This window comes from Balaenoptera physalus (assembly GCF_965194825.1).
Source record: "Balaenoptera physalus genome assembly, chromosome: 4".
Lineage (NCBI taxonomy): Eukaryota > Metazoa > Chordata > Mammalia > Artiodactyla > Balaenopteridae > Balaenoptera > Balaenoptera physalus.
Genome location: NC_138891.1, coordinates 22,750,865 through 22,775,725, shown reverse-complemented (window position 1 = coordinate 22,775,725; position 24,861 = coordinate 22,750,865). Strand labels below are relative to the sequence as shown.

The following is a 24,861-nucleotide window of genomic DNA, read 5'->3' as shown; positions in this document are numbered from 1 at the left end:
GTCTGTGGTAGCTTTTCTTAACCCTGCCTGCTTAAAAAAAAAAGGAGTCAGAGGAGGGCCATGTTTAACCCAAATGAACAACTGCTGGGAGGTCTTCCTGATGCAGGAGACCCCTCCAATGGACCATGCAATGCAGACAGCTGCCTTCTCTACTTGAGGCCAAGCATGATGGGAGGGGAGGAAGGCTTCCAGCTGCCTGGGCAAGAAAAGAAAGACGATGTTCGCTCCTGACAGGGAAGTCAGTCAGAAAGTGAGGCTTCCAGAGAAACTGATTCTTTCAGCAATTTTGAAGTGAAACCCAAATGTTCTTGAACTGCCTCGGAATGTTCCAGGGCAACAGAGCCTCTCTGGCCTCACTCAGAGCCTTCCTCGGGCTGAAAACACATCACTCTGCTAGGTAAGCCTGTGTGATATGGGAAATCCATGTCTGCCACACTGTTCTAGGTTCAAATCTCAGTTCTACTGTCTCTAAGCTGTGGGACCTTGGGCAAGTTACTTCCCTTCTCTGGGCCTCAGTTTCCTCCTCTGTAAAGATGGGATAGTAATTCTACCTGCATCACTGGTAGATCAAACCAGCTGGGGTTAAGATCAAACCAACTGACATATACGAAGTGCTTAAAATAGTGCCTGGCACACGGTATGCATTCAATAAACATTCACTCTTTTATTAGCCTTATAAATCTGTATGCAGAAATATATTTGTCCAGGGCTGGGCTCCCTCCTTACTCCTGCCTGCGTACCAACATAGGCATTCTTACCTTGCATCTACCTGTCCTGACCACCTCCTATCTGCTGACCAAATGCCTACTCACCCATCAAGACCTCTTTCATCTTCTCCGTTAATCTTTGCTGGCTCCTCCTATCCTTGCCAATTTCTTCCTTTCCTACAAAACTTTTTCCAGGTGTTTCATGCACAGTCTTCTACTATCCTTTTCCCAGAAGCTACCAAGTTCTCCAATAGTTTGTGTCATGTGTGATGTTTGCCCTAGACAGAGCTCTTTGATATCTGATATTTGTTTTAGCTTTTCATCCCGCTCATAGAGAATAACAGGAGACTGAGACATAGCTCTTGGCTGAAACAGCTAAAAATGGGGCCCAATGCATGTTTGGGTTGGCCTCACTCTCACCTCAAGCATCCTCCTCCAACCACTGCCGCCTCCTGTCTTCTGCCTATTGCTCCCCCTAAGCTGACAGCACGATTGGTACGGATGACTGTTTGTGTCCTCCCAAAATTCACATGTTGAAACTCTACCCTCAGTGTGATAGTATTAGGCGCCAGGGCCTTTTGGAGACCCTCTCCTTACAACCCAAATCCCAGCATATTAGGATTAGAAGAGATCATGAGGGTGGGGCCCTCATGAATGGGATTAGTGTCCTTGTAAGAGTCGTGAGAGAGCCTGCTTCCTCTCTCTGCATTCCACACAGAAGGACACAGTAAGAAGTCAGCAGTCTGCAACCCAGAAGAGAACTCTCACCAGAACATAATCATTCTTGGACTTCCTTCCTTCCTTCAGAACTGTAGAAATCAATTTCTGTTGTTTCTAAGCCACCTGATCTATGTTATTTTTGTTACAGAAGCCCCAGCTGATTAAGATGGCGAACTTCTGTCCTGTTTAGTGCCAGTGTCTTCAGCTCAGCATGTTTCCCCCAGCTCAGTCCTCTCATGGTTCATCTGCAAACCCACCATTCCAATTTCCACAGGGTCCAATTAGTGGTGGGCTAGATAATAAATAATAAAATAATAATCCGTCTCAAGCTGTCATTTGGTTATCACAGTGTCAATTACCCCCTTCCACATAAACATGCATCATCACAGAGGTTGCCAGTGTCTTAAACAAACAAACAAAAAAGAGTGCTTCTCTGCTTTCTGGGACAGCAAGGCTGGAAGGAAAGTGTTTGCTGGTCAGGGGACTTCTCTTTACGACCCAAATCACACCAACAAAGCTCTTCCTCCAGAGACCAGAATCCCACACCTTCGGCAGTGGCACATAGAGATGTTTATTTATTTAGATAACACACATTGCTGAGTCCTTCCTCAGAGCTGGCCCTGCATTAAGTGCCAGGGCTTTTGAGATGAATGAGACAAGACATGGGTCCCAGCCTCAAAGGCATTCATAGACTAGTGAAAGAGGCAGGTGTTTTCACAATTCAAGCCAAATGTCTACGTGTGCATGTATTTATATACGACTATGTCCACACATAGCACATGTGGAGAGACACAGAGACAGAGAGAACAGAGTTTGAACGGAGGGAAGATATGAACGAAGCTACTGAACTGCCAAGAGATCAGTCGGAAAGGGAGAATGTCACCAAATCTCAGATGCTAGAACCCAGGGTTTAAATAATCAGTAATTACAGTAATTACAGTCACTGTGTATTTAATGCTGTTTACATGCCATGAACTGTGCTAAGTGATTTCTAAACACTTTCCTGACAACCACTTGGCAAGGTAGATCTTTGTATCCCCATTTTATAGATAAGGAAACTGAGGTTCAAAGGGATTCACTGATTTGTCCAAGATTATCTAACTGGGAAGCAGTAGGGCCAGGATTGGAACCCAGGTTTCTCTCGCTATGAAGCCCAAATTTTCCTTCCTACAGGACAGGAGAAAACATCCAAAATCTCTGTGTCATTGAACAATAGCACTGCAACTGCAAACAGGTGGATTCACCAAGCCACTCACTACTGACTGCTCGGCTCCCATCCGGAGGCCAGGCAGTGGGGTGGACTTGGAGATCAGGACAGGGAGGGAGAATCAGGACAAGATTCCAGCCCTCAGAGCTCACAGGGCAGTGCTGGAGCCAGACAAGGAGCACAGGTACACCAGAGGGAGAGCCACATCCTGGGGGACCAGCCAGGGGGACCAGTCAGGGAAGGCTCCTAGGGGAAGCCATGCCCAGGCCTGGCTGTGTCTTGAGTTACAGAAGGCATTAGGCTGAGGAAGGTGACCGTCTAGCCTGAAGACATGGTCCAAAGGGTCCAGGGCAGGAATGAGCACATCCTGGTCCAGGAACCACAGGTGCTTTGGGATGAGTGCAGGTCAGAGTACACCCTCTGATGCAGTGCTGAGGACATTTTGTCATTTGTGCTTCAGTTGTTGGGGAAATAACTGCCACACCCCCAGGAGACACATGCTACTTTCCAAGAGATGATATAGGACAATTCACCATAAAAATTCCACACCGCCTTCGCCCCCGCGGGAGGTTCTGCAATGTGCACTTTGGAATACGCAAGGATGGTTGTTGAATCTGTAAGAGAGAGGATGAGGCTGCTGCTTGAAAATAGAGCACAGGTTTCCACGGATGAGAACAAGGCCCACTCCATTGATCTCCCAACAGGCCCCTTGAAACAGCAGCCCTGGACTCTCCCCCTGTGTATGCAGGGCCACAGCGGCTCTTGGGGATCTCAGAGATACAGTCAGCTTCCCTGTGGTCGCTAGATCTGCCTTTAAATCCAAAGGGGAGAATATGCGATGAACAGTCAAGGGGCACTGGCCATGGTGAGCCTTGGAATTCTCACCCCAGTGTCACATCCTCCCCTGGAGGTCCTGGCAAGTCACTTGCCCTCTTTCAGACTTAGTTTCTTGCTCTGTGAAATGGGCTACCAAAACCAGCCCTGCATTTGTAAAAATGAGAGACAGCCTAGGTAAACGGATTAGCACAGTGCCTGTAACACACTAAGGAAAGGTTCCACAAACTGCAGTTACTACAATTATACAACTACTGCTACAATTCTGCTCTGTCTCCTCCCCTCCCTATCACCAAATGCTGTGCTTGCAAGCCCTCTTCCTATCTCCCTTGTCTGTGTCCCCATCGCATCGTACTATACTTGGCACAAACTTGGCCTGCTGTCATTCTCTTAAAGTTTTCACATAAAAATCTTGTCTCCAGCCAGATCAAAGCTCTCAAAGCAAGGTAGTACTGAGATGGGAATGGTGGGGGGCAGTGATCTTCTTATATTTGCTAAGAATCCTCCAGGGCACTGAGCCAGGCTCTGGGCACACAGGCGGGCACTACATCAGTTATCGCTGATGGTCTCTACTCGAGCATTGTCCTGAACAACCAATATCTGGATGTTGAGAACTAAAAAGCGCTTGTGTACCATATCCCTGAGACCACTGATGCATCGCCAAATTTGGCACAAATCTTAAGAGGTTTTTTTGTATTGTCTTTTTCTCCCTGGATAAGACATGCCTTTCTCTACTCTAGAGGCTCCTTGGGTCCACAATGCCTTCCCAAGCTTTGTTCATGAAACACGTGCATAGGATCTGGTCTCTTCAAGGCATCCAGGAAGTGTCTGTCTTTTTTGAATAATCAAGATACAGGAGAGAAAAGGAAGGGGTTATAATAGCTGCCTGGCCACTGTATTATTTCTGACGTCAGGAATATGTTTGTACTCCAAGTGCAGCGATTCTGCGAAAACCCCAAACAGTTCTCAGGGATTAGCTGCTCGATTCCGTACAGCAAGAAGCAAGAAACACAAAGGCAGAACAAGCTGTGTGCCACAAACACGACATCGTACACGAGCCCAAGCCGGAGGACATACTTCCAGACAGTTGTCCAGAGGGTGCATTCAAGTCTGCCAGGCAGCTTGACGCCCCACTCCCATTTTTCCTCTGTGAATGAATTAAGAATTGTATGGAAAAAGAAAGCTATTTTTTTGTTCAATCTTCTTCATAGGTCTTCCTGACTTTTCTCCTTTTTAGTGATGGGGATAATAATGACATGAACCTTAGAAAAGGCAAAGTCAGTGGTGGGACACATCATATATGAAGCATACCTTCAGTATCTCAAATGTTCTTCAGAAATTATATGAAATTTGGAGACATAAAATGCACGTGCATTGTAATAAGGAGAGTCAGCCCTGTAAATCCCAGCTAAAGTGTCATAGCAAATGTCTCTGTTTTGATCAAATATTACACATTTGTCTTTAAAAAAGAAATGAAAAGAAAAGAAAAATGTAGCTAACAGCGCCCTTTGCAGCCCCCCAGTGGTTGGAAAGAGAAAGAGGGAAGAACGCGGGGGATTCAGACAGTAACTCTAGCTCCGCAGGACCAATCAACTTTTTACTCCGGAAAGACAAATGGCTTGTTTTCAACATGAAATGAATATGTTCTAAGTGGAGAAGATGCAAGGTGTTGGTTAAAATGCACATAATTATTCACATACGCGTGAATCACTGAGAGCCTGGATTTTTTTTTTTTTCTTTTCAATCTTTCTCTTTTATCTCTACCAAGTTTTCCATTTTGACCTGGGAACTAGGCGATGCATAAGCATACCAGGTCTTCTTCCCAAACAAGTTTTTTTCCCTTCCTTCACTTGCTGTGAGCCCCCCTGTATGTAAACATCGGCTTAAACATACGCCATTTGCTCCGCTACAAAGTGACGAAAAAAATCAAAAGCATGTAATCTGCTTATTTAACGAAGTATCTATACTGGGGAAGGAGAGCAAAAGATTTGGTCGTTCATTGTTTTTTACTCTTGCTTTCACCAAAACAAGCGTCTCTCTGAATGATCAACGACTCCTTTACCCATTCCTTTACCTTTCCTTTATCACATGTTTGAGACATTTTCATAATCAGTTTTCCTTCGTCTTCCCCCCCAAAACACTACCTCTCAAGGATGGGGGTGGGGGTAGGAATTGATGAAAAGGAATAGGATGCCTGCTTATAAAATAATGTTACAAAAAACGATGCCACCAAACTAAAAGATTACAGCATAAACAGAAACTCTCCTATTCTTCTCAACCGTCTCACTCTCAAGTAGCGGGAGAGGCATTTCCGAGGTCCTAAGGAGGCGAACTGGCTGCCTCGCGCTCTCCCCACCCTACAAGGGTAATTAAACGTAGAATACATTCCCTCCTGAGCCACAGGTAAGCTACGGTTCAAAGCCAGTTTGCAAATCAGGTTGCCGCTAATAGGGAGCCTCTTTATCTACAAGACCAAACTCCTCCGTCCTCTGAGGATTGTCAGTGACCACGTTCCTTCCCGTACTGGTTGCCGGGCAAATCTGGCCACAGCCTTTAAACCAAGCGCACGCCCGCCTATCCTAGTCAAAACGCAGAGAATCAACAAGTTACCACCAAGCCGGGCACTCCAGCCCAGAACTGCCACCGCCTCTCCTGCGCCCACCGCCACCCAAGCCCGCTCTGCTCCTCCCTTGCCTCTCCCACCACCGTCCAGCAAGCACGTGACTTTCCGTTTCAGATCGCCCTCCAGACGCCCCCACCCCGGCGCTCCGCCCCGCGCTCCCAGGCAGCAAATTCCGCGGCTCGCCAGCCTACAGTCTCCCGACCGCGCCAGGCGTTCACCAGGATCTTGCTTCCTCCGGGGCGGGAGAAGCGGGGAGGTCAAGAACTCCAAGCCAATAGGGTTGCGGGGAGGGAGGTCACTGGATTCTGCGCCTCTGTGCTCCGGCGCCCAAGCACACTCGGAGAGGCTATGGGGAGGGTCACATCCCGCACTTCTTCCGGACTCTGCGGCCCACCCCGAGGGCGCGCGTTCCCAGGGGAGCCAGAGCCACCCTGGGGGATCCTGAAGCCAGCCAGGGAGGCCTTCCCCGGAGCCTACAAGTTTCCACCCCATCCCCGAGCTGGGAGACGAGCTCTGCTCCCTCCTTTGAAGGCGCCGCCACTGATTCCTCCCTCTGGGCTGGAGCAGACAACTGCCTGTCCGCGCCGTGCCAGCGCCCTGCTCCCGCCGCTCCCGGGCCGGAGCCCGCCACTCGGCCACTACACCCCCACTCCGGCGCAGAAAGCCCCCAAAGTTGTCCGGACTCCCCAGACCTGGCCTTCTCCTGGGTCCCTAGAACCTGCCCAGGGGTTGGGCCGGCGTCCGCAGGTGGAATCTCTCTGGTCCAGGGCGCAGGGCGCTCACTTTGGTCATCCCGGGCGCACGGAGGCCGGGGAAGCTGCGGCAAGGGAGGGTGTGCAAATCCAGCGGGGTCCCCGCCGCTTGCACCCTCAAGCCCGCCCTGCTTCCCTCCTCGGAGACGAAGAAACTTCCCCAGCACCCACCTTTAGAGGCGAGGAGGCGGCGCCGCCGGCTGCCCCCGCCGCCGCCGCTGCCGCTCCCCACGCCCAGCACCAGCAGGAGCGGTACCCAGCACAGCCTCCCAGTCACCATCCTCGCCGCCGCCGCCGCCGCCTACGAGCTGCCGCTGCCGCCGCCGCCGCCTACTGCCCTCGCCGGCTCTCGCCTCCCGGTGTCCGCCGGGCCTCGGGCCGCCTTGCCCTGCCGCTGGGTGCGCTTCGGGCGCCGCCGCGCTCGGCCTCCGGTGCCCGCCGCCGCGCCGCTAGCTCGCCCGCAGCAGCCGCGCTCACTGGCGCGGACCCGGAGCAGCTCCGGCGCTCACCCCGGGACGGCCCGTGACGTCACGGAGGGAGGGAGGTGGCTCCTGCATATTCATGAGACGCGGACACCGGCCTCGGCTTCTAAGCTCGCGGCTCCGCGCCCTCTCCCCCCAACTTTCCTCCGCCGTCCTCGAGCTCCGGGGCGCTCCTGCTTCAGGTAGGATTCGGCTCCCAGAGGACCGGGTGGGCGGCTGCGGGGAGCCCTCCGGCCCCGCGCCCTCGCTCCGGCTCTCAAATAACTGCCTCGGAGGAGGGCTGGCTCCCTCAGAAGTGGTCCCCGGGAGCCTGAGCGTCGCCTGCGGGGGCTCAGGGCACCGTGCCCCGCCACGCCCTTGGAGCTGACATCCGTGCGGAGGGGCGGGCGGGCGTTGCTGCAGGTCCTGCCCTTGGCCGGGTCTCCGGACGTTCTGTGCCGCCTGGTCTGGGGAGGGCGCCAGGCACACGCTAGAGCTGGAAAGCGCGACTGCTGCTCTGAGTTGCCAAGCCGGGGACATCACCGCGGACCCGGAGGGCAATGGCCGGACTCCGCACCATCTTGGAGACGCAGGGACAGCCACGGCTCTCGGCGGCTGATAGACCAGATCACAAAAGGCAAACGTGGGCCGCTGGGCCTGCCGAGGCTGCAGTGGGACAGACACTTCCCTGCAGTATGGTAACCAGGCAAGAAGTTACCACCTTTCTGTTTCGCTCCACGTATCTTGAGACCAGGCCACCCGACGTCATGCCTTGTAACACCTCGTGAGTAATTGTCAGTACCCAGAGTGCAACGGCCTTGCACTCTTGACAACTCCCCACCACCCCCAGGCCACACAAGGTTCATAGAGTTACTCTCTAAACATTAACTAATGTCTCAGAAGAAATCCTTGACCTTATTTGCATACATATATGCAGTGCCAGTATCACACACAAGTCAGGGTTCATAAGGAATAGTTAAGGAAATAGAGAAATCTAGAGAGAAACAAAAGTTGTTTATTCATTGATTCAACCCATATACTGAGCACCTAGACAGGTTATGTCACCCTGCCACTGGACACTAAATTAGACATTAGACAGTCCAAAGACCAAGGAGAGTTGTCCGTCCTCTCCTCAAAGCCTTTGTTCCTGTCTGAGAAGCCAAAGAGGGCAGTAAAAGGCAATTACAGTGCTCTGTAAGCGTTCTGGTCCTGCACATTCTTTATGTTGCCAGATATGTGCCTATACAAATCAACTGACAAAATGTATATGTTGCAACGGTGTCTAAAGAGCATCCTATAATTAATAACTGTAGTTTGGGATACTCAACAAAGCCATAAAATCCGTTAACAGCCCTAGTGCTGCTCAGCCGCTCTGCACCGCGCTGGCAGCTCACTCAGAGCCGCTGCAGTTGTGCAGGTCGACTCTTCTGCATTTCCAGGCACCAAGAAGTGCTTGCAGGGCAGCCATGACTCATGGCGGCTGCAGGAAGGCTCAGCCTAGGCAGGGCGCTTCACCTGCAGGTCTCCTTTAACCCACACAACCCACATCTGTGCTGTTATTCTTTCTCACATGAGCAAATGGGGGCTCGGGGAAATTAGGGAAGGAACTTCCTTGCCCAAGATCCAAGGGCTAATAAGCGCCTCAGGTCAATACCAGGCTCTTGCCTTTTTCAGACTTGGTGTCAGGATCCAGAAAGGATGGCATGGAGACAGGGAAGGTGACCCAGGCAAAATCAGGGAAACCAGCAGATGGAGGAGAAACATAAATTTGTCTCATTTTCTTCTGTCTGTGCTCCATCCAATCACATATCTGCCTCCCCTTCATTTTCTAATAAGTAGACTCACCTTACTAACTTACCCACACTGCCCCTTGATGTCATTCCATTGAGTTTCTTTAAGACCAGTTGGTTAGTCCCAAAACTTTTACATGAAATTTCAAATGCAGACCAGATAATGAGAAAGAAGGGGAAATACAGCTGATTGGAAAGTCTCCCCACCCCATGTAGTAGATCACCAAAAAGAACACAGCAGAGAAAGACACCAGGGGGCAGGCCAGTGAATAAGAGGCACAACGTTGCTAGTCTCCATCTCCTCCTCTACAAATGGGGGTAATAACTATGCCTATTGTGAAAAATCAAGTGTACTAATGACCCCCATTTGTTCATGTCCCCCTGAATTCATTCCCTTTGGATGTATTCTCCCACCTCAACTCAGAGCTTGGCCACATGACTTGCTTTGGCCAGTAGGACAGTAACATGCATGTTTCCTCTTCCTCTCTTGGACCACTGCACCAAGGAGTGACCTGCAGGAGGGCGAGAGACCACAAGGAGTAGAGCTGAACTGTCCAGCCAGCCAAGGCCATCCTAGACCGGTCAGCACCGGCTGACCCACGAGCTGAGCACAGACACATGAGCAAGCCCAGCAGAGGTCAGCCAATCCTGACCTGCATCAGAGCTGCCCAGCTGACTCATGAAAAAAAAAATAAATGGTTGTTGCATTAAGCCATTATGTTTTGGGGTGGTTGATTAAGGAGCATTACGCCTACTTCATAAGGTCATTACAAGAAGTAAATGAGAAAATATATGTGAAACACTCAATATGTTGCCTGGCACATAGTCACCATCCAATAAATGTAAAAATGTCTCCCTTTTATCTCTACTTCCCAAGTCTCTGAAATGCCAGTCATAACCCTGATTTGTGTCTTTTGAGAGAAAGGCACCAACAACCTGGCTTAGAGGGGATGAAGGTGAGTAAGTATAGACTTGGAAATTCTCGGGCCACAAGAGCCTCAAGTCCACATCATCTGTATGGAGCACAGGTGCGCCCTCTGCCTGTGCTGGGCCACTGCAGATGCAAAAAATGGGTAAAGCAACAATTAATGTGTCCCCGTTCACCTGGTGCCAGGCTTTGCAATGGGGGGTTTTGCAACCCATACTTAATTTAATCATTGCAACAACAGGTGTTTGTTATTTTCCGTATTTTGTTCTAACCAGGTTACTGCCTAAGAAAGTTTGAGTAACTTATCTATATTCACCTGTTTGTGCAGATTGTGAATTCATGTCTGCCTAATTCCAAATTCCATCTTTTTCTCACACATCATGGTTTTGAGAGAAGCATATAGAATAAGTAAACAACAAAATGTAGTTTCACAGACTCATACACATAGAGAACAGACTTGTGGTTGCCAAGGGGGAGGGAAGGATTGGGAGTTTGGGATTAGCAGATGCATACTATTATATATAGAATGGATAAACAACAAGGTCCTACTGTATAGCACAGGGAACTATATTCCATATCCTGTGATAAACCATAATGGAAAAGATTATGAAAAAGAATATATATATATATAACTGAATCACTTTGCTGTACAGCAGAAATTAACAAAACATTGTAAATCAACTATACTTAAATAAAATAAATTTTTTAAAAAAGTAGTTTCAGATCGGAGAGACCTTCAAGATGGTGTAAGAGTAAGACATGGAGATCACCTTCCTCCCCACAAATACATCAGAAATACATGTACATGTGGAACAGCTCCTACAGAACACCTACTGAACGTTGGCAGAAGACCTCAGACTTCCCAAAAGGCAAGAAACTCCCCACGTACCTGGGTAGGGCAAAAGAAAAAAAAACAAAAACAGAGACAAAAGAATAGGGACGGGACCTGCACCTCTGGGAGGGAGCTGTGAAGGAGGAAAGGTTTCCACACACTAGGAAGCCCCTTCGAGGGCAGAGACTGCGGGCGGCGGAGGGGGGAGCTTCGGACCACGGAGGAGAGCGCAGCAACGGGGGTGCACAGGGCAAAGCAGAGAGATTCCCGCACAGAGGATCCGTGCTGACCAGCACTCACCAGCCCGAGAGGCTTGTCTGCTCACCCGCTGGGGCGGGCGGGGGCTGGGAGCTGAGGCTCGGGCTTCAGAGGTCAGATCCCAGGGAGACAACTGGGGTTGGCTGCGTGAACACAGCCTGAAGGGGTTAGTGCACCACAGCTAGCCAGGAGGGAGTCCAGGAAAAAGTCTGGAACTGCCTAAGAGGCAAGAGACCATTGTTTCGGGGTGCGCGAGGACAGGGGATTCAGAGCACCGCCTAAATGAGCTCCAGAGATGGGCGCGTGCCTTGGCTATCAGCACGGACCCCTGTGTGCAAGCACAGGTCACTATCCACACCTGCCCTCCTGGGAGCCTGTGCAGCCCGCCACTGCCAGGGTCCCGTGATCCAGGGACAACTTCCCCGTGAGAACACACGGCTCGCCTCAGGCTGGTCACGCCAGCCTCTGCCACTGCAGGCTCACCCAGCACTCCGTACCCCTCCCTACCCCCAGCCTGAGCCAGAGCCCCCCAATCTGCTGCTACTTTAACCCTGTCCTGTCTGGGTGGGGAACAGACACCCTCAGGTGACCTACACACACAGGCAGGGCCAAATCCAAAGCTGAAACCCAGGAGCTGTGCAAACAAAGAAGAGAAAGGGAAATCTCTCCCAGCAACCTCAGGAGCAGTGGATTAAATCTCCACAATCAACTTGATGTACCCTGCCTCTATGGAATACCTGAATAGGCAATGAATCATCCCAAAATTGAGGGCAGTGGACTTTGGGAGCAATGACATATATAATTTTTTCCCTTTTTCTCTTTTTGTGAGTGTGTATGTGTATGCTTCTTTGGGTGATTTTGTCTGTGTAACTTTGCTTTTACCATTTGTCCTAGGGTTCTGTCTGTCCTTTCTTTTTCTTTTTAGTATAGATTTTAGAACTTGTTATCATTGGTGGATTTGTTTATTGGTTTGCTTGCTCTCTTCTTTCTTTCTTTCTTTCTTTCTTTTTTTTTCTTTTTTATTACTTTTTAATTATTTAATTTTTAATAATTATTTTTTATTTTAATAACTTTATTTTATTTTATTTTATTCTTTCTTTCTTTCTTTTTTTCTCCCTTTTCTACTGAGCCGCATGGCTGACAGGGTCTTGGTGCTCTGGCCTGGTGTCAGGCCTCTGACTCTGAGGTGGGAGAGCCGAGTTCAGGACATTGGTCTGCCAGAGACCTCCTGGCTCCATGTAATATCAAATGGCAAAAGCTCTTCCAGGGATCTTCATCTCAAGGCTAAGACCCAGCTCTATTCAATGACCAGCAAGCTACAGTGCTGGACACCCTATGCCAACCAACTAGCAAGACAGGAACACAATGCCACCCATTAGCAGAGAGGCTGCCTAAAATCATAATACGGTCACAGACACCCCAAAACACACCACCGGATGCGGTCCTGCCCACCAGAAAGACAAGATCCAGCCTCATCCACCAGAACACAGGCATAGTCCCCTCCACCAGGAAGCCTACACAACCCACTGAACCAACCTTACCCACTGGGGGCAGAAACCAAAAACAACGGGAACTGAAAACCTGAGCCTGCAAAAAGGAGACACCAAACACAGTAAGTTAAGCAAAATGAGAAGACAGAGAAACACAAGGCACATGAAGGAACAATGTAAAAACCCACCAGACAAAACAAATGAAAAGGAAATAGGCAGTCTACCTGAAAAAGAATTTAGAGTAATGATAGTAAAGATGATCCAAAATCTCGGAAATAGAACGGAGAAAATACAAGAAATGTTTAACAAGGACCTAGATGAACTAAAGAGCAAACAAAAAAGGATGAACAACACAATAAATGAAATTAAAAATTCTCTAGAAGGAATCAATAGCAGAATAACTGAGGCAGAAGAACGGACAAGAGACCTGGAAGATAAAATAGTGGAAATAACTACTGCAGAGCAGAATAAAGAAAAAAGAATGAAAAGAATTGAGGACAGTCTCAGAAACCTCTGGGACAACATTAAAGGCACCAGCATTCGAATTATAGGGGTCCCAGAAGAAGAAGAGAAAAAGAAAGGGACTGAGAAAATATTTGAAGAGATTATAGTTGAAAACATCCCTAATATGGGAAAGGAAAGAGTTAATCAAGTCCAGGAAGCACAGAGAGTCCCATACAGGATAAATCCAAGGAGAAACATGCCAAGACACATATTAATCAAACTATCAAAAATTAAATGCAAAGAACAAATATTAAAAGCAGCAAGGGAAAAACAAAAAGTAACACATAAAGGAATCCCCATAAGGTTAACAGCTGATCTTTCAGCAGAAACTCTGCAAGCAAGAAGGGAGTGGCAGGACATATTTAAAGTGTTGAAAGAGAAAAATCTACAACCAAGATTACTCTACTCAGCAAGGATCTCATTCAGATTTAATGGAGAAATTAAAAGCTTTACAGACAAGCAAAAGCTAAGAGAATTCAGCACCACCAAACCAGCTTTACAACAAATGCTAAAGGAACTTCTCTAGGCAGGAAACACAAGAGAAGGAAAAGACCTACAATAACAAACTCAAAACAATTAAGAAAATGGTAATAGGAAAATACATATCGATAATTACCTTAAATGTAAATGGATTTAATGCTCCAACCAAAAGACATAGACTGGCTGAATGCACACAGAAACAAGACTCATATATATGCTGTCTACAAGAGACCCACTTCAGACCTAGGGACACAAACAGACTGAAAGTGAGGGGATGGAAAAAGATATTCAGTGCAAATGGAAATCCAAAGAAAGCTGGAGTAGCAATTCTCATATCAGACAAAATAGACTTTAAAATAAAGACTATTACAAGAGATAAAGAAGGGCACTACATGATGATCAAGGGATCAATCCAAGAAGAAGATATAACAATTGTAAATATTTATGCACCCAATATAGGAGCATCTCAACACATAAGGCAAATGCTAACAGCCATAATAGGGGAAATCGACAGTAACACAATCATACTAGGGGACTTTAACACTCTACTTTCACCAATGGACAGATCATCCAAAATGAAAATAAATAAGGAAACACAAGCTTTAAATGTTACATTAAAGAAGATGGACTTAATTGATATTTACAGGACATTCCATCCAAAAACAACAGTATACACTTTCTTCTCAAGTGCTCATGAACATTCTCCAGGATAGATCATATCTTGGGTCACAAATCAAGCCTTGGTAAATTTAAGAAAATTGAAATTGTATCAAGTATCTTTTCCAACCACAATGCTATGAGACTAGATACCAATTACAGGAAAAAATCTGTAAAGAATACACACACATGGAGACTAAACAATACACTACTTAATAACCAAGAGATCACTGAAGAAATCAAAGAGGAAATAAAAAAATACCTAGAAACAAATGACAATGAAAACACAAAAACCCAAAACCTATGGGATGCAGCAAAAGCAGTTCTAAGAGGGAAGTTAATACCAATACAATCCTACCTCAAGAAACAAGCAACATTTCAAATAAACAACCTAACCTTACACCTAAAGCAATTAGAGAAAGAAGAACAAAAAACCCCAAAGTTAGCAGAAGGAAAGAAATCATAAAGATCAGATCAGAAATAAATGAAAAAGAAATGAAGGAAACAATAGCAAAGATCAATAAAACTAAAAGCTGGTTCTTTGAGAAGATAAACAAAATTGATAAACCATTAACCAGACACATCAAGAAAAAAAGGGAGAAGACTCAAATCAATAGAATTAGAAATGAAAAAGGAAAAGTAACAACTGACACTGCAGAAATACAAAGGATCATGAGAGATTACTACAAGCATCTATATGCCAGTAAAATGGATAACCTGGAAGAAATGGACCAATTCTTAGAAAAGCACAACCTTCCGGGACTGAACCAGGAAGAAATAGAAAATATAAACAGACCAATCACAAGCACTGAAATTGAGACTGTGATTAAAAATCTTCCAACAAACAAAAGCCCAGGACCAGATGGCTTCACAGGCGAATTCTATCAAACATTTAGAGAAGAGCTAACACCTATCCTTCTCAAACTCTTCCAAAATATAGCAGAGGGAGGAACACTCCCAAACTCTTTCTACGAGACCACAATCACCCTGATACCAAAACCAGACAAAGATGTCACAAAGAAAGAAAACTACAGGCCAATATCACTGTTGAACATAGATGCAAAAATCCTCAACAAAATACTAGAAAACAGAATTCAACAGCACATTAAAAGGATCATACACCATGATCGAGTGGGGTTTATCCCAGGAATGCAAGGATTCTTCAATATACACAAATCAATCAATGTGATACACCATATTAACAAATTGAAGGAGAAAAACCATATGATCATCTTAATAGATGCAGAAAAAGCTTTTGACAGTATTCAACACCCATTTATGATAATACCCTCCAGAAAGTAGGCATAGAGGGAACTTACCTCAACATAATAAAGGCCATATATGACAAACCCACAGCCACCATCGTTCTCAATGGTGAAAAACTGAAACAACTTCCACTAAGATCCGGAAGAAGACAAAGTTGCCCACTCTCACCACTATTATTCAAAATAGTTTTGGAAATTTTCACCACAGAAATCAGAGACAACCCTCAGAATGAGAGAAAATATTTGCAAATGAAGCAACTGACAAAGGGTTAATCTCCAAAATATATAAGCAATAAAAGGAATCCAAATCAGAAAAGAAGAAGTAAAGCTGTCACTGTTTGCAGATGACATGATACTATACACAGAGAATCCTAAAGACTCTACCAGAAAACTACTAGAGCTAATCAATGAATTTCATAAAGTAGCAGGATACAAAATTAGTGCTCAGAAATCTCTTGCATTCCTTTACACTAATGATGAAAAATCTGAAGGAGAAATTAAGGAAACACTCCCATTTACCATTTCAACAAAAAGAATAAAATACCTAGGAATAGACCTACCTAAGGAGACAAAAGACCTGTATGCAGAAAACTACAAGATACTGATGAAAGAAATTAAAGATGATACATATAAAGCAGAAACTAATACACCATTGTAAAGCAATTATACTCCAATAAAGATGTTTAAAAAAAAAAAAAGATGATACAAACAGATGGAGAGATATACCATGTTCTTGGATTGGAAGAATCAACATTGTGAAAATGACTGTACTACCCAAAGAAATCTACAGATTCAGTGCAATCCCTATCAATCTACCAATGGCATTTTTCACAGAACAAGAACAAAAAATTTCACAATTCGTATGGAAACACAAAAGACCCTGAATAGCCAAAGCAATCTTGAGAAAGAAAAACAGAGCTGGAGGAATCAGGCTCCTTGGCTTCAGACTATACTACAAAACTACAGTAATCAAGACAGTATGGTACTGGCACAAAAACAGAAATATAGATCAATGGAACAGGATAGAAAGCCCAGAGATAAACCCATGCTCATATGGTCACCTTATTTTTGGTAAAGGAGGCAAGAATATGCAATGGAGAAAAGAGAGCCTCTTCAATAAGTGGTGCTGGGAAAACTGGACAGCTACATGTAAGAGAATGAAATTAGAACACTCCCTAACATCATACACAAAAATGAACTCAAAATGGATTAGAGACCTAAATGTAAGGCCAGACACTATCAAACTCTTAGAGGAAAACATAGGCAGAACACTCTATGACAGAAATCACAGCAAGATCCTTTTTGACCCACCTCCTAGAGAAATGGAAATAAAAACAAAAATAAACAAATGGGACCTAATAAAACTGAAAAGCTTTTTCACAGCAAAGGAAAACATAAACAAGATGAAAAGACAACCCTCAGAATGAGAGAAAATATTTGCAAATGAAGCAACTGACAAAGGGTTAATCTCCAAAATATATAAGCAACTCATGCAGCTCAATATCAAAAAAACAAACAACCCAATCCAAAAATGGGCAGAAGACCTAAATAGACCTTTCTCCAAAGAAGATATACAGATTACCAGCAAACACATGAAAGAATGCTCAACATTACTAATCATTAGAGAAATGCAATCAAAGCTACAATGAGGTATCACCTCATACCAGTCAGAATGGCCATCATCAAAAAATCTACAAACAATAAATGCTGGAGAGGGTGTAGTTAAAAGGGAACCCTCTTGCACTGTTGGTGGGAAGGTAAATTGATACCACCACTATGGAGAACAGCATGGAGGTTCCTTCAAAAACTAAAACTAGAACTTCCATACAACCCAGCAATCCCACTCCTGGGCATATACCCTGAGAAAATCATAATTCAAGAAGAGTCATGTACCACAGTGTTCATTGCAGCTCTATTTACAATAGCCAGGACATGGAAGCAACTTAAGTGTCCATTGACAGATGAATGGATAAAGAAGATGTGACACATATATACAATGGAATATTACTCAGCCATAAAAAGAAATGAAATTGAGTTATTTGTAGTGAGGTGGATGGACCTAGAGACTGTCATACAGAATGAAGTAAGTCAGAAAGAGAAAAACAAATACCATGTGCTAACACATATATATGGAATCTAAAAACAAAGAAAAAGAAAAAATGGTTATTAAAAACCTAGGGGCATGACAGGAATAAAGACGCAGATATAGAGAATGGATTTGAGGACATGGGGAGGGGGAAGTGTAAGCTGGGATGAAGTGAGAATGTGACATGGACTTGTATATACTACCAAGTGTAAAATAGATAACTAGTGGGAAGCAGCCACATAGCACAGAGAGATCAGCTCGGTGCTTTGTGACAACCTAGAAAGGTGGGATAGGGAGGGTGGTAGGGAGACGCAAGAGGGAGGAGATATGGGGATATATGTTTATGTGTAGCTGATTCACATTTTTATAAAGCAGAAGATAACACACCATTGTAAAGCAATTATACTCCAATAAAGATTTAAAAAATAAAAATAAAAATAAATTAAAACAATTAAAAAGTGTTTCAAATCAGAAGAGGTAGCTTTGGGAATTCGATTTTTAAAAAAATCTTTATCCACTGTCACTTCTGAATAATGACTATTCAAATAACTAGTTGTCACGAAAGTAGTGATACAAGTCTCTGAATTTGTTTGAGGCTGCCCCCTTTATTCTTGACTTGCTATTGGAGCATGTTCCTTTATGCATCTTGCTCAAAAAATGGTGAACAGAATGATGTAAGGCTTTGGTCACTTTAAGCTCCAAGTCCAGAGCCCCACCTGGCAATGCAGTAATGAATCTCAGACCATTTATTTGGGTTAATAGTTTTTAATAAATAAATAACTCTCCTGTTTCAGAAAATAGAATTTAAAGGGAACAGGCCTGACATAAACACAGCCATTCCCTCTCATTTTCACCAGGGTCATTAATGCCTTGCCCAATTAAGCACCAAAACACAGCCCCTGAATAATTTAAACTGGATAAATGAAGAAAATAAATAAAATATACCAGCTTATGGAAACTTATTTTTAAAAAGAAAATTAAACTGTGGCTTTCTACATGACCTAAATTGAATTTAACTAAAAATACTTAACTTTAAAAGAAAGGTCGAAAACCAGATTCTTAAAGAACTGGAGTCATTTATTGCTCCCCTCCCCCATCTTGACAGGCAAAGCTGGGTCTTTATGACCCACAAGCAACTGGACAGGTTACAGAATTTTCCACATCTCTCAGATGTTTTGGTGTTAGTGCAGACACTGCTGTTGGCAAAGGAGCTTTTTAAAGTTTAGGCATTTATCTTCACGAGAAAGCAAGACAAGCTTGTTCACTACCAAATCCAGTTCATGTTCGACATTGTTTAGACATCAGTGTTCTATGCTTGGTGAGGTAGAGTGCCTGACTGAAAACAAAAATGTCATTGATGACAGCAAGGAATTATTCTAGTACAGTCTCCTACACTTTCCTTGGACCTTTATACCCTGTGGCGTTTAAAAAAAAAAAAAAAGCCATAAAATTCAGTGACACTTCTCCCATTGATGGATGGATCTATCTTTTCTCTCTTTGAATCTGAGCAGGCTTGGGACTGCTTCTACGGGTAGAATTTGGTAGAAGCGATGCTCTGTGACTTCCCAGATCACAAGGGCAATGAAGTTTCTGCCTTGCTCACTGGGATGCTCACTTTTGGAACCTGGAGCCTGCATTGGCAAAGTCCAACTACCCTGAGGCCGCCGTGTTTGAGGATCCCAGGTCATGTGAAGAGGCCACATGTAGGTGCCCTGACAGCCCCAGCTGAGTCCAACCTTTAAGTCATCCCAGAACCTCCAGATAATTTCATTTCCTAGCTGCTGGGTCACCTCCAGCTGTTTGGATCTTCCCAGTTAAAGTCTCGGACATCATTAAACAGAGTCAAGCCGTTCCCATTATACCCTGCCTGTATACCTGACCCACAGAATCCACGAGTGTAACAAAATGGTTGTGAAACAGCCCATAAAACATTGACCAACTTAAACTGGTTTTTCTTCCTTAAATAACTTGTTGATTAATCAAACCTTGAGTTATTTTACAGAGACAGTGCTGTAAATGTGCAAGACAGGAGCTCATGTCTCCAGGATGACCCAGAACCAAGAATCATCAGTCTATGAAACTCAAAGGATAAAAATTTTGCCACCAGAGCCCTTTAAGAAGCAAGAAATCCTTCAGTAAGGAATACCCAGCTTCCAGTAGGCAATTAGCTTGTACAGACTAATTCAAGACTAGCCAAACAGTTTCCAAGTTTGAAATTCCCCTAACTCCTTAATTTCACCTTTGAACCCTGCATCGGGGAGACAGATTTGAGAGCCTTGTCTTTTGTCTCCTTGCTGGTTGACCTCTCAATAAAGCTCTTTCTTTTCTCAAAAGCTGGTGCCATAATATTGGCTTCTATGCGTGTCAGGCAGTGAGTCTTTGCTCAGTAACAGTTGTTTATGCCACTAAGTTTTGGGGTGGTTTGTAATGCCTCCAGAGTAACTGGAACATACTTCTTCCAACTTGGTCTACAACAAAGGCTGGGAAAAGAGAAATATGGTGAGGTAAGTCCTGTGTGTAATGTGTAATTAGTCCCATTCTGTAGCTCAAATGTTGAGACTTGTAGAGGCCAAGAAAAGCAACTTAGAGCTTAGTGGAAAGAGAATGATTTCTAGAATTGGACAAACCTAGATTCCGAACCCACCATTTTCTAACTAAACATGACTCAGGAAAACTGCTTATTCTGTTTGAACCTTAGTTTCCTCATCTTCAAATTGGAATACAGTATGTAACCTAATGTAACAAGGTTATTTTCAGGGTTAAATGAATTGTAAGGAGGTGAATCCTTTCTCTGCCAAATGGTAGAGATGCAGTAAATAAAGCCATCGATAGTGATAGTGGATAATCACCTAGGGCCACACCTGCTGTTGGGTGCCTTTTTTCTGACTCTTAGCCCATTATTTGGTGTTGTCTATGCAGAAAAAAATGTGGATACATATGGACACACATGGGACAACACCAGCTCCAGCCCCAGCCCCACCAGCTGCTTTGCTAACACTGGCACAAGTAGCACCAGACCACATGCCCTGCCAGAGCAGTTCAGATATGCTGTGAGTATCTAAAGCTACCTGCTCTGTCATTTCAGGGCTTTGTTCCACTAAGGGGGATGAGAAGGAACCTGACATTTATTGAGCACCTACTATGAGCCAGACATTATACACATTATGTCATTTAGTCCTCCAACAAGTCTGGCAGGTGACTTACGATTCTCATTAGAAACCTAGGGAAACTAAGGCTCAAAGAGATTAAGTTACACTGTGTGTTAGTCAGGGTTCTCCAGACATGAGAACCAGTAATATATATATATATATATATATATATATATATATATATATATATATAGAGAGAGAGAGAGAGAGAGAGAGAGAGAGAGAGAGAGAGAGAGAGAGAGAGAGAGAGAGAGATGGAGGGAGAGAGAGAGAGAGAGAGATTTATTATAAGGAATTGGCTCATGCAATTATGGAGGCTGACAAGTTCCAAGATCTGGGTCCTGTACACTCAGGACAGCCAATGTGTAGTTTCAAATCCTAAGGCCTGAGAACCAGGAGAACTGACGGTGTAGTTCCAGTCCAAAGGCTGACAGCCTAGAGACCCAGGAAGATCTGATATTTCAGTTTGAGTCCAAAGTCAGGAAAAAGCCAATGTTCCAGTTCAAAGGCAGTTCATAGTTCATAGGGACACCCAGAATAATGCTTAATCAAAAGTCTGGGCACCTTGTGGTCCAGTCAAGTTGACACATCAAATTGACCATCACACATGGCTATAAATGAAGGAGCTGGGATTTGAACTGAGGTCTGTCTGCTACTGGAGTCATGTTTTTCCAGCCAAATAAGACAATGTGTCCAGCCTCCATTGTGTCTGTAGGTGCAGGGTTTGGATGGAGACAAGGAGGGCTGCCCTGAGTCACTGACTGTAATCCCAGCACAAGTTTTGCACAGCAGCCTTTGCCTTTCAGCACAACTTTCCAGGATCCAGTCCTGTCTCCCTGTTGTCTAAATCACTACTGGAAGTTCTTCTGGAGGATGTTCCTCCCTCCTTTCTCTCTCTAAGGGTTTGACTCGAGTCCCATGCCCTAAACTGTCCTCTGCTCCCATCCTCTCCTACATGGTCTTCATACAACCAACTGCCTAACCATCAATACCCAGCTCTCCCCCACTGCTGAGAAACTCTCCAAGGCTCCCCCGGACCTATAGCTGAAAGTCAAAGTTCCTTCATCAGGTTTCAGTACCCTCACGAGCCTGACCTCCACTTCCATTGATAACTTGACTTCCTGTGACTCCATTATGTATAAACTATGCTCCAGGCTGCTACCTTCACTGTTTGTCTGAAGACACCATGGAAACCCTGCTTCTGCACCTTTGCTCACACTGTATCTTCTACTGTTATGGGTTGAACTGCATCCCACCCACCGCAACTTCGTAGATTGAAGCCAGCACCTCAGAATGGGACTATATTCAGAGATAGAGTCTTTAAGGAGGTAATTAAGTTGAAATGAGGTCATTAGGGTGGGTCTTAACCCAATCTGACTGGTGTCCTTATAAGAAAAGGAAATTCAGACACATACATGGAATACCATGTAAAGACACAGGGAGAAGACAGTCATCTACAAGCCAAGGAGAGAGGCCTCAGAAGAAATCAACTTGCCAACATCTTGATCTCGGACTTCTAGCCTCCAGTATTATGATAAAATTAATTATAAGCCATTCAGTCTGTGTTGCTTTGTTATGGCAGCCCTAGCAAACTAATATACGACCTACAGTCTCTCCCTCTTCCTCCCCACTAACCACTCAGTCTTACCTTCAATAGATGTCTTCTCCTAATTCCCCAGCACCTGTCTATCTTAAAATCCTCAAGGGGTTTCTTATCTCACTTAAAACAAAAGAAAAAAATTTTAGTCTAACTCACAAAGCCTTACTTAATCTGCTCCTGCTTGTTTCTCAGACTATTCTCTCCTTGTCTATTGGCCTTTTGTCCAAGCTCTTTTCTGCCTTAGGACTGACCTACTTCCTGAAATTGTACTTCCCTCTGACCATCAGGTGACATTCAGGTCTTGTCTTAAATGTCACCTCTCCAGAGAGGCCACCAAGTTACTGTCTAACATTGCTCTCTTTTAATTCTCTGCAATCACTCTTTGCTGATATTTTCTTGTGAATTTACTTGTTCATTTTTTTTTTCTTGTCTCTTCCCAATAGAATGAGGAGAGACTCATGTAGCTGGCACACAGGTGCTAAATAGTTACTTGTTTAATGAATGATTGAATGGTTTGCCTTCTTTGAATAGAGTATTTTTCTGCATCTTTCTTTTTTGACTATTTCACCAAACATTGTACTGCAAAACCACTCTTATATAAAAATCTAGAACTATTATTTTCATGTTGCATTATGCAGGAAAATTCAAAACAATCTTACTGGTAGAGATGCTGGTAAAGGGTAAGGTATCCATCTTAATGGATAGGTGGTGAAAGTATTGTTTTCATTTTATACACGAGGTAATGGAAGCAAAGAGAGGTTACACTGTTGCCTTAAAGTCACACAGCCTGGGCTAGGTTCTAGTTCTCTTGATTCCTGATCCAGAGCTTCCTCTAGACCATGCTCAGTTACATAATGGGGGTTAGTAGGTGTACAAACATCAGTGTTTTTAAATGCATGGAGCCGACCAGACTAGGAGCCAGGAGATGGCTTCCACACCAACAGCCCAATGGAGAGGTCCCTGTCAGAGAGAAGTGAAGAGGTAAACATTTCTTTACTTTCCCAGTTCAGAGAAAGAGGCTACCCATGCCTGCTCTTTCTCTTTCATAGCCATCCAGGCTTGCTAGACTGCTCCAAGGAAATCATTTCACCCAAGTAATTTTAAAGTTTTATGTCTCTCATATTTCTCAATATTTAAGAAATTCTTTTCCAGGTTGGCATGGTAATGTGTAGTGAATCATGTGTCCAAAGGGGACAGGATATATTATAGTACCTTCACATGATGTTCTACAGCACCTGGGAATGTCAAAAAGCAGTGTCGTGTGGTGGCACGTGATAAACGGTATGCATTTGCCAACAGAGGAATTGAAGGACATTAAAAACCCGATGCTTTCCCTAAATGGCAAAGTGTGGCTCCCTTCCTGCTTTCGTCCATGAGCAACTGAATATTGGAAGCTGACTTTATTGTAAAAAATATTAAGCTATTTTTTGGATTTAGAGTTTGGGGATGAAACTCTTAAATCAGACTACTAAAATCCAAAGTAAATTCATTTTCCTAAAATTGGTCTAAAGGTTGATTTAATACTGAAGCTACCTAGGAGAGAGAGAGGGAGGGAGGGAGAGAGAGAGAGTTTTTCAAAGAGCAAATGTGCAAACAGTGATTATGAAGATTTAAGTAACATGATTCATATACATGAATATGAAATTTTGTATTTTACAAACAGAGATTAGGGCTTCTTTCAGACTCTTTATAGAAACTGATCACATGCTTGTATCTTCAAAGTGCTTAAAACATGCCTATAATTAAAAATTCTTTAATTAGCTGAGCTGTTGTTGAGGAATAAATAAGAAACAAAGACACTTTCAGGCACCCAATGCTGGGTCACCAACAGGCCCTCATGGAAGGAAACTCTAAGATGGAAGAAGGAATAGTGAACAGTAAAAACCACGTGGACACATCTAAACAAAATCTAAGCAATAAAACAAAATGAAACAAAAAAAGTTAAAATAATGAGTAATTTGCGTGGCATATAAACAAAATAGCAGCAAAATACTGGGCAAAAATAGCATGAAAACTAGAATAGAAAGCTCAGAACTAAAATATTCTTTGTTCACAAGTATGCTGGTTAAAACGTTAAGGGTAAGCAGTTAAAGATAAGATATAGATCAAATAACTTCCAAAAAATTAAGGAGAAAAGGAGATGGAAGGAAACATGATCAATCCAATGAATGACAGTAAAGGAATAAAAAAAAATAAGCATAGAAGGCAGATTTTTTAAAACAAAATAAATTGATATGATAAATCCAAATATACCATTACTAAATATGAAAGGACTAAACTTACCTATTAATAGAGGTTTAACATTAAGTATTTTAAAAATGCTGCCGTAAGCTGTTTACAAGTGAAACACCTAAAAAGAGTTGAAAATTAGAGTGTATGTATTGGAGAGTTCTCAAAAAACTAAAAATAGAACTACCATGTGACCCAGCAATTCCACTCCTGGGTGTATATCCGAAAGAAACAAAAACTAACTGGAAAAGATACATGCCCCCACAATGTTCATAGCAGCATTATTTAC

The 24,861-nt window shown here is 44.1% G+C and overlaps 1 protein-coding gene and 1 long non-coding RNA gene across 2 annotated transcripts in view; one reads left to right on the top strand and one right to left on the bottom strand.

The window, feature by feature from the left end:
* Window positions 1-7,316, bottom strand: part of CLSTN2 (calsyntenin 2) — a 641,924-nt gene extending 634,608 nt beyond the window's left edge. The window contains exon 1 of the mRNA XM_082461191.1: window positions 7,015-7,316. Within this exon, the coding sequence (XP_082317317.1) occupies window positions 7,015-7,123 (109 nt within the window). The 5' untranslated portion in view covers window positions 7,124-7,316. The remainder of the gene's footprint in view (window positions 1-7,014) is intronic.
* A 184-nt stretch (window positions 7,317-7,500) lies between these two features.
* Window positions 7,501-22,164, top strand: LOC309660564. The gene is made up of 2 exons (XR_014263469.1): window positions 7,501-8,088; window positions 9,600-22,164. It is a non-coding gene; the product is annotated as an uncharacterized lncRNA (long non-coding RNA).
* Window positions 22,165-24,861: the final 2,697 nt, after the last annotated feature.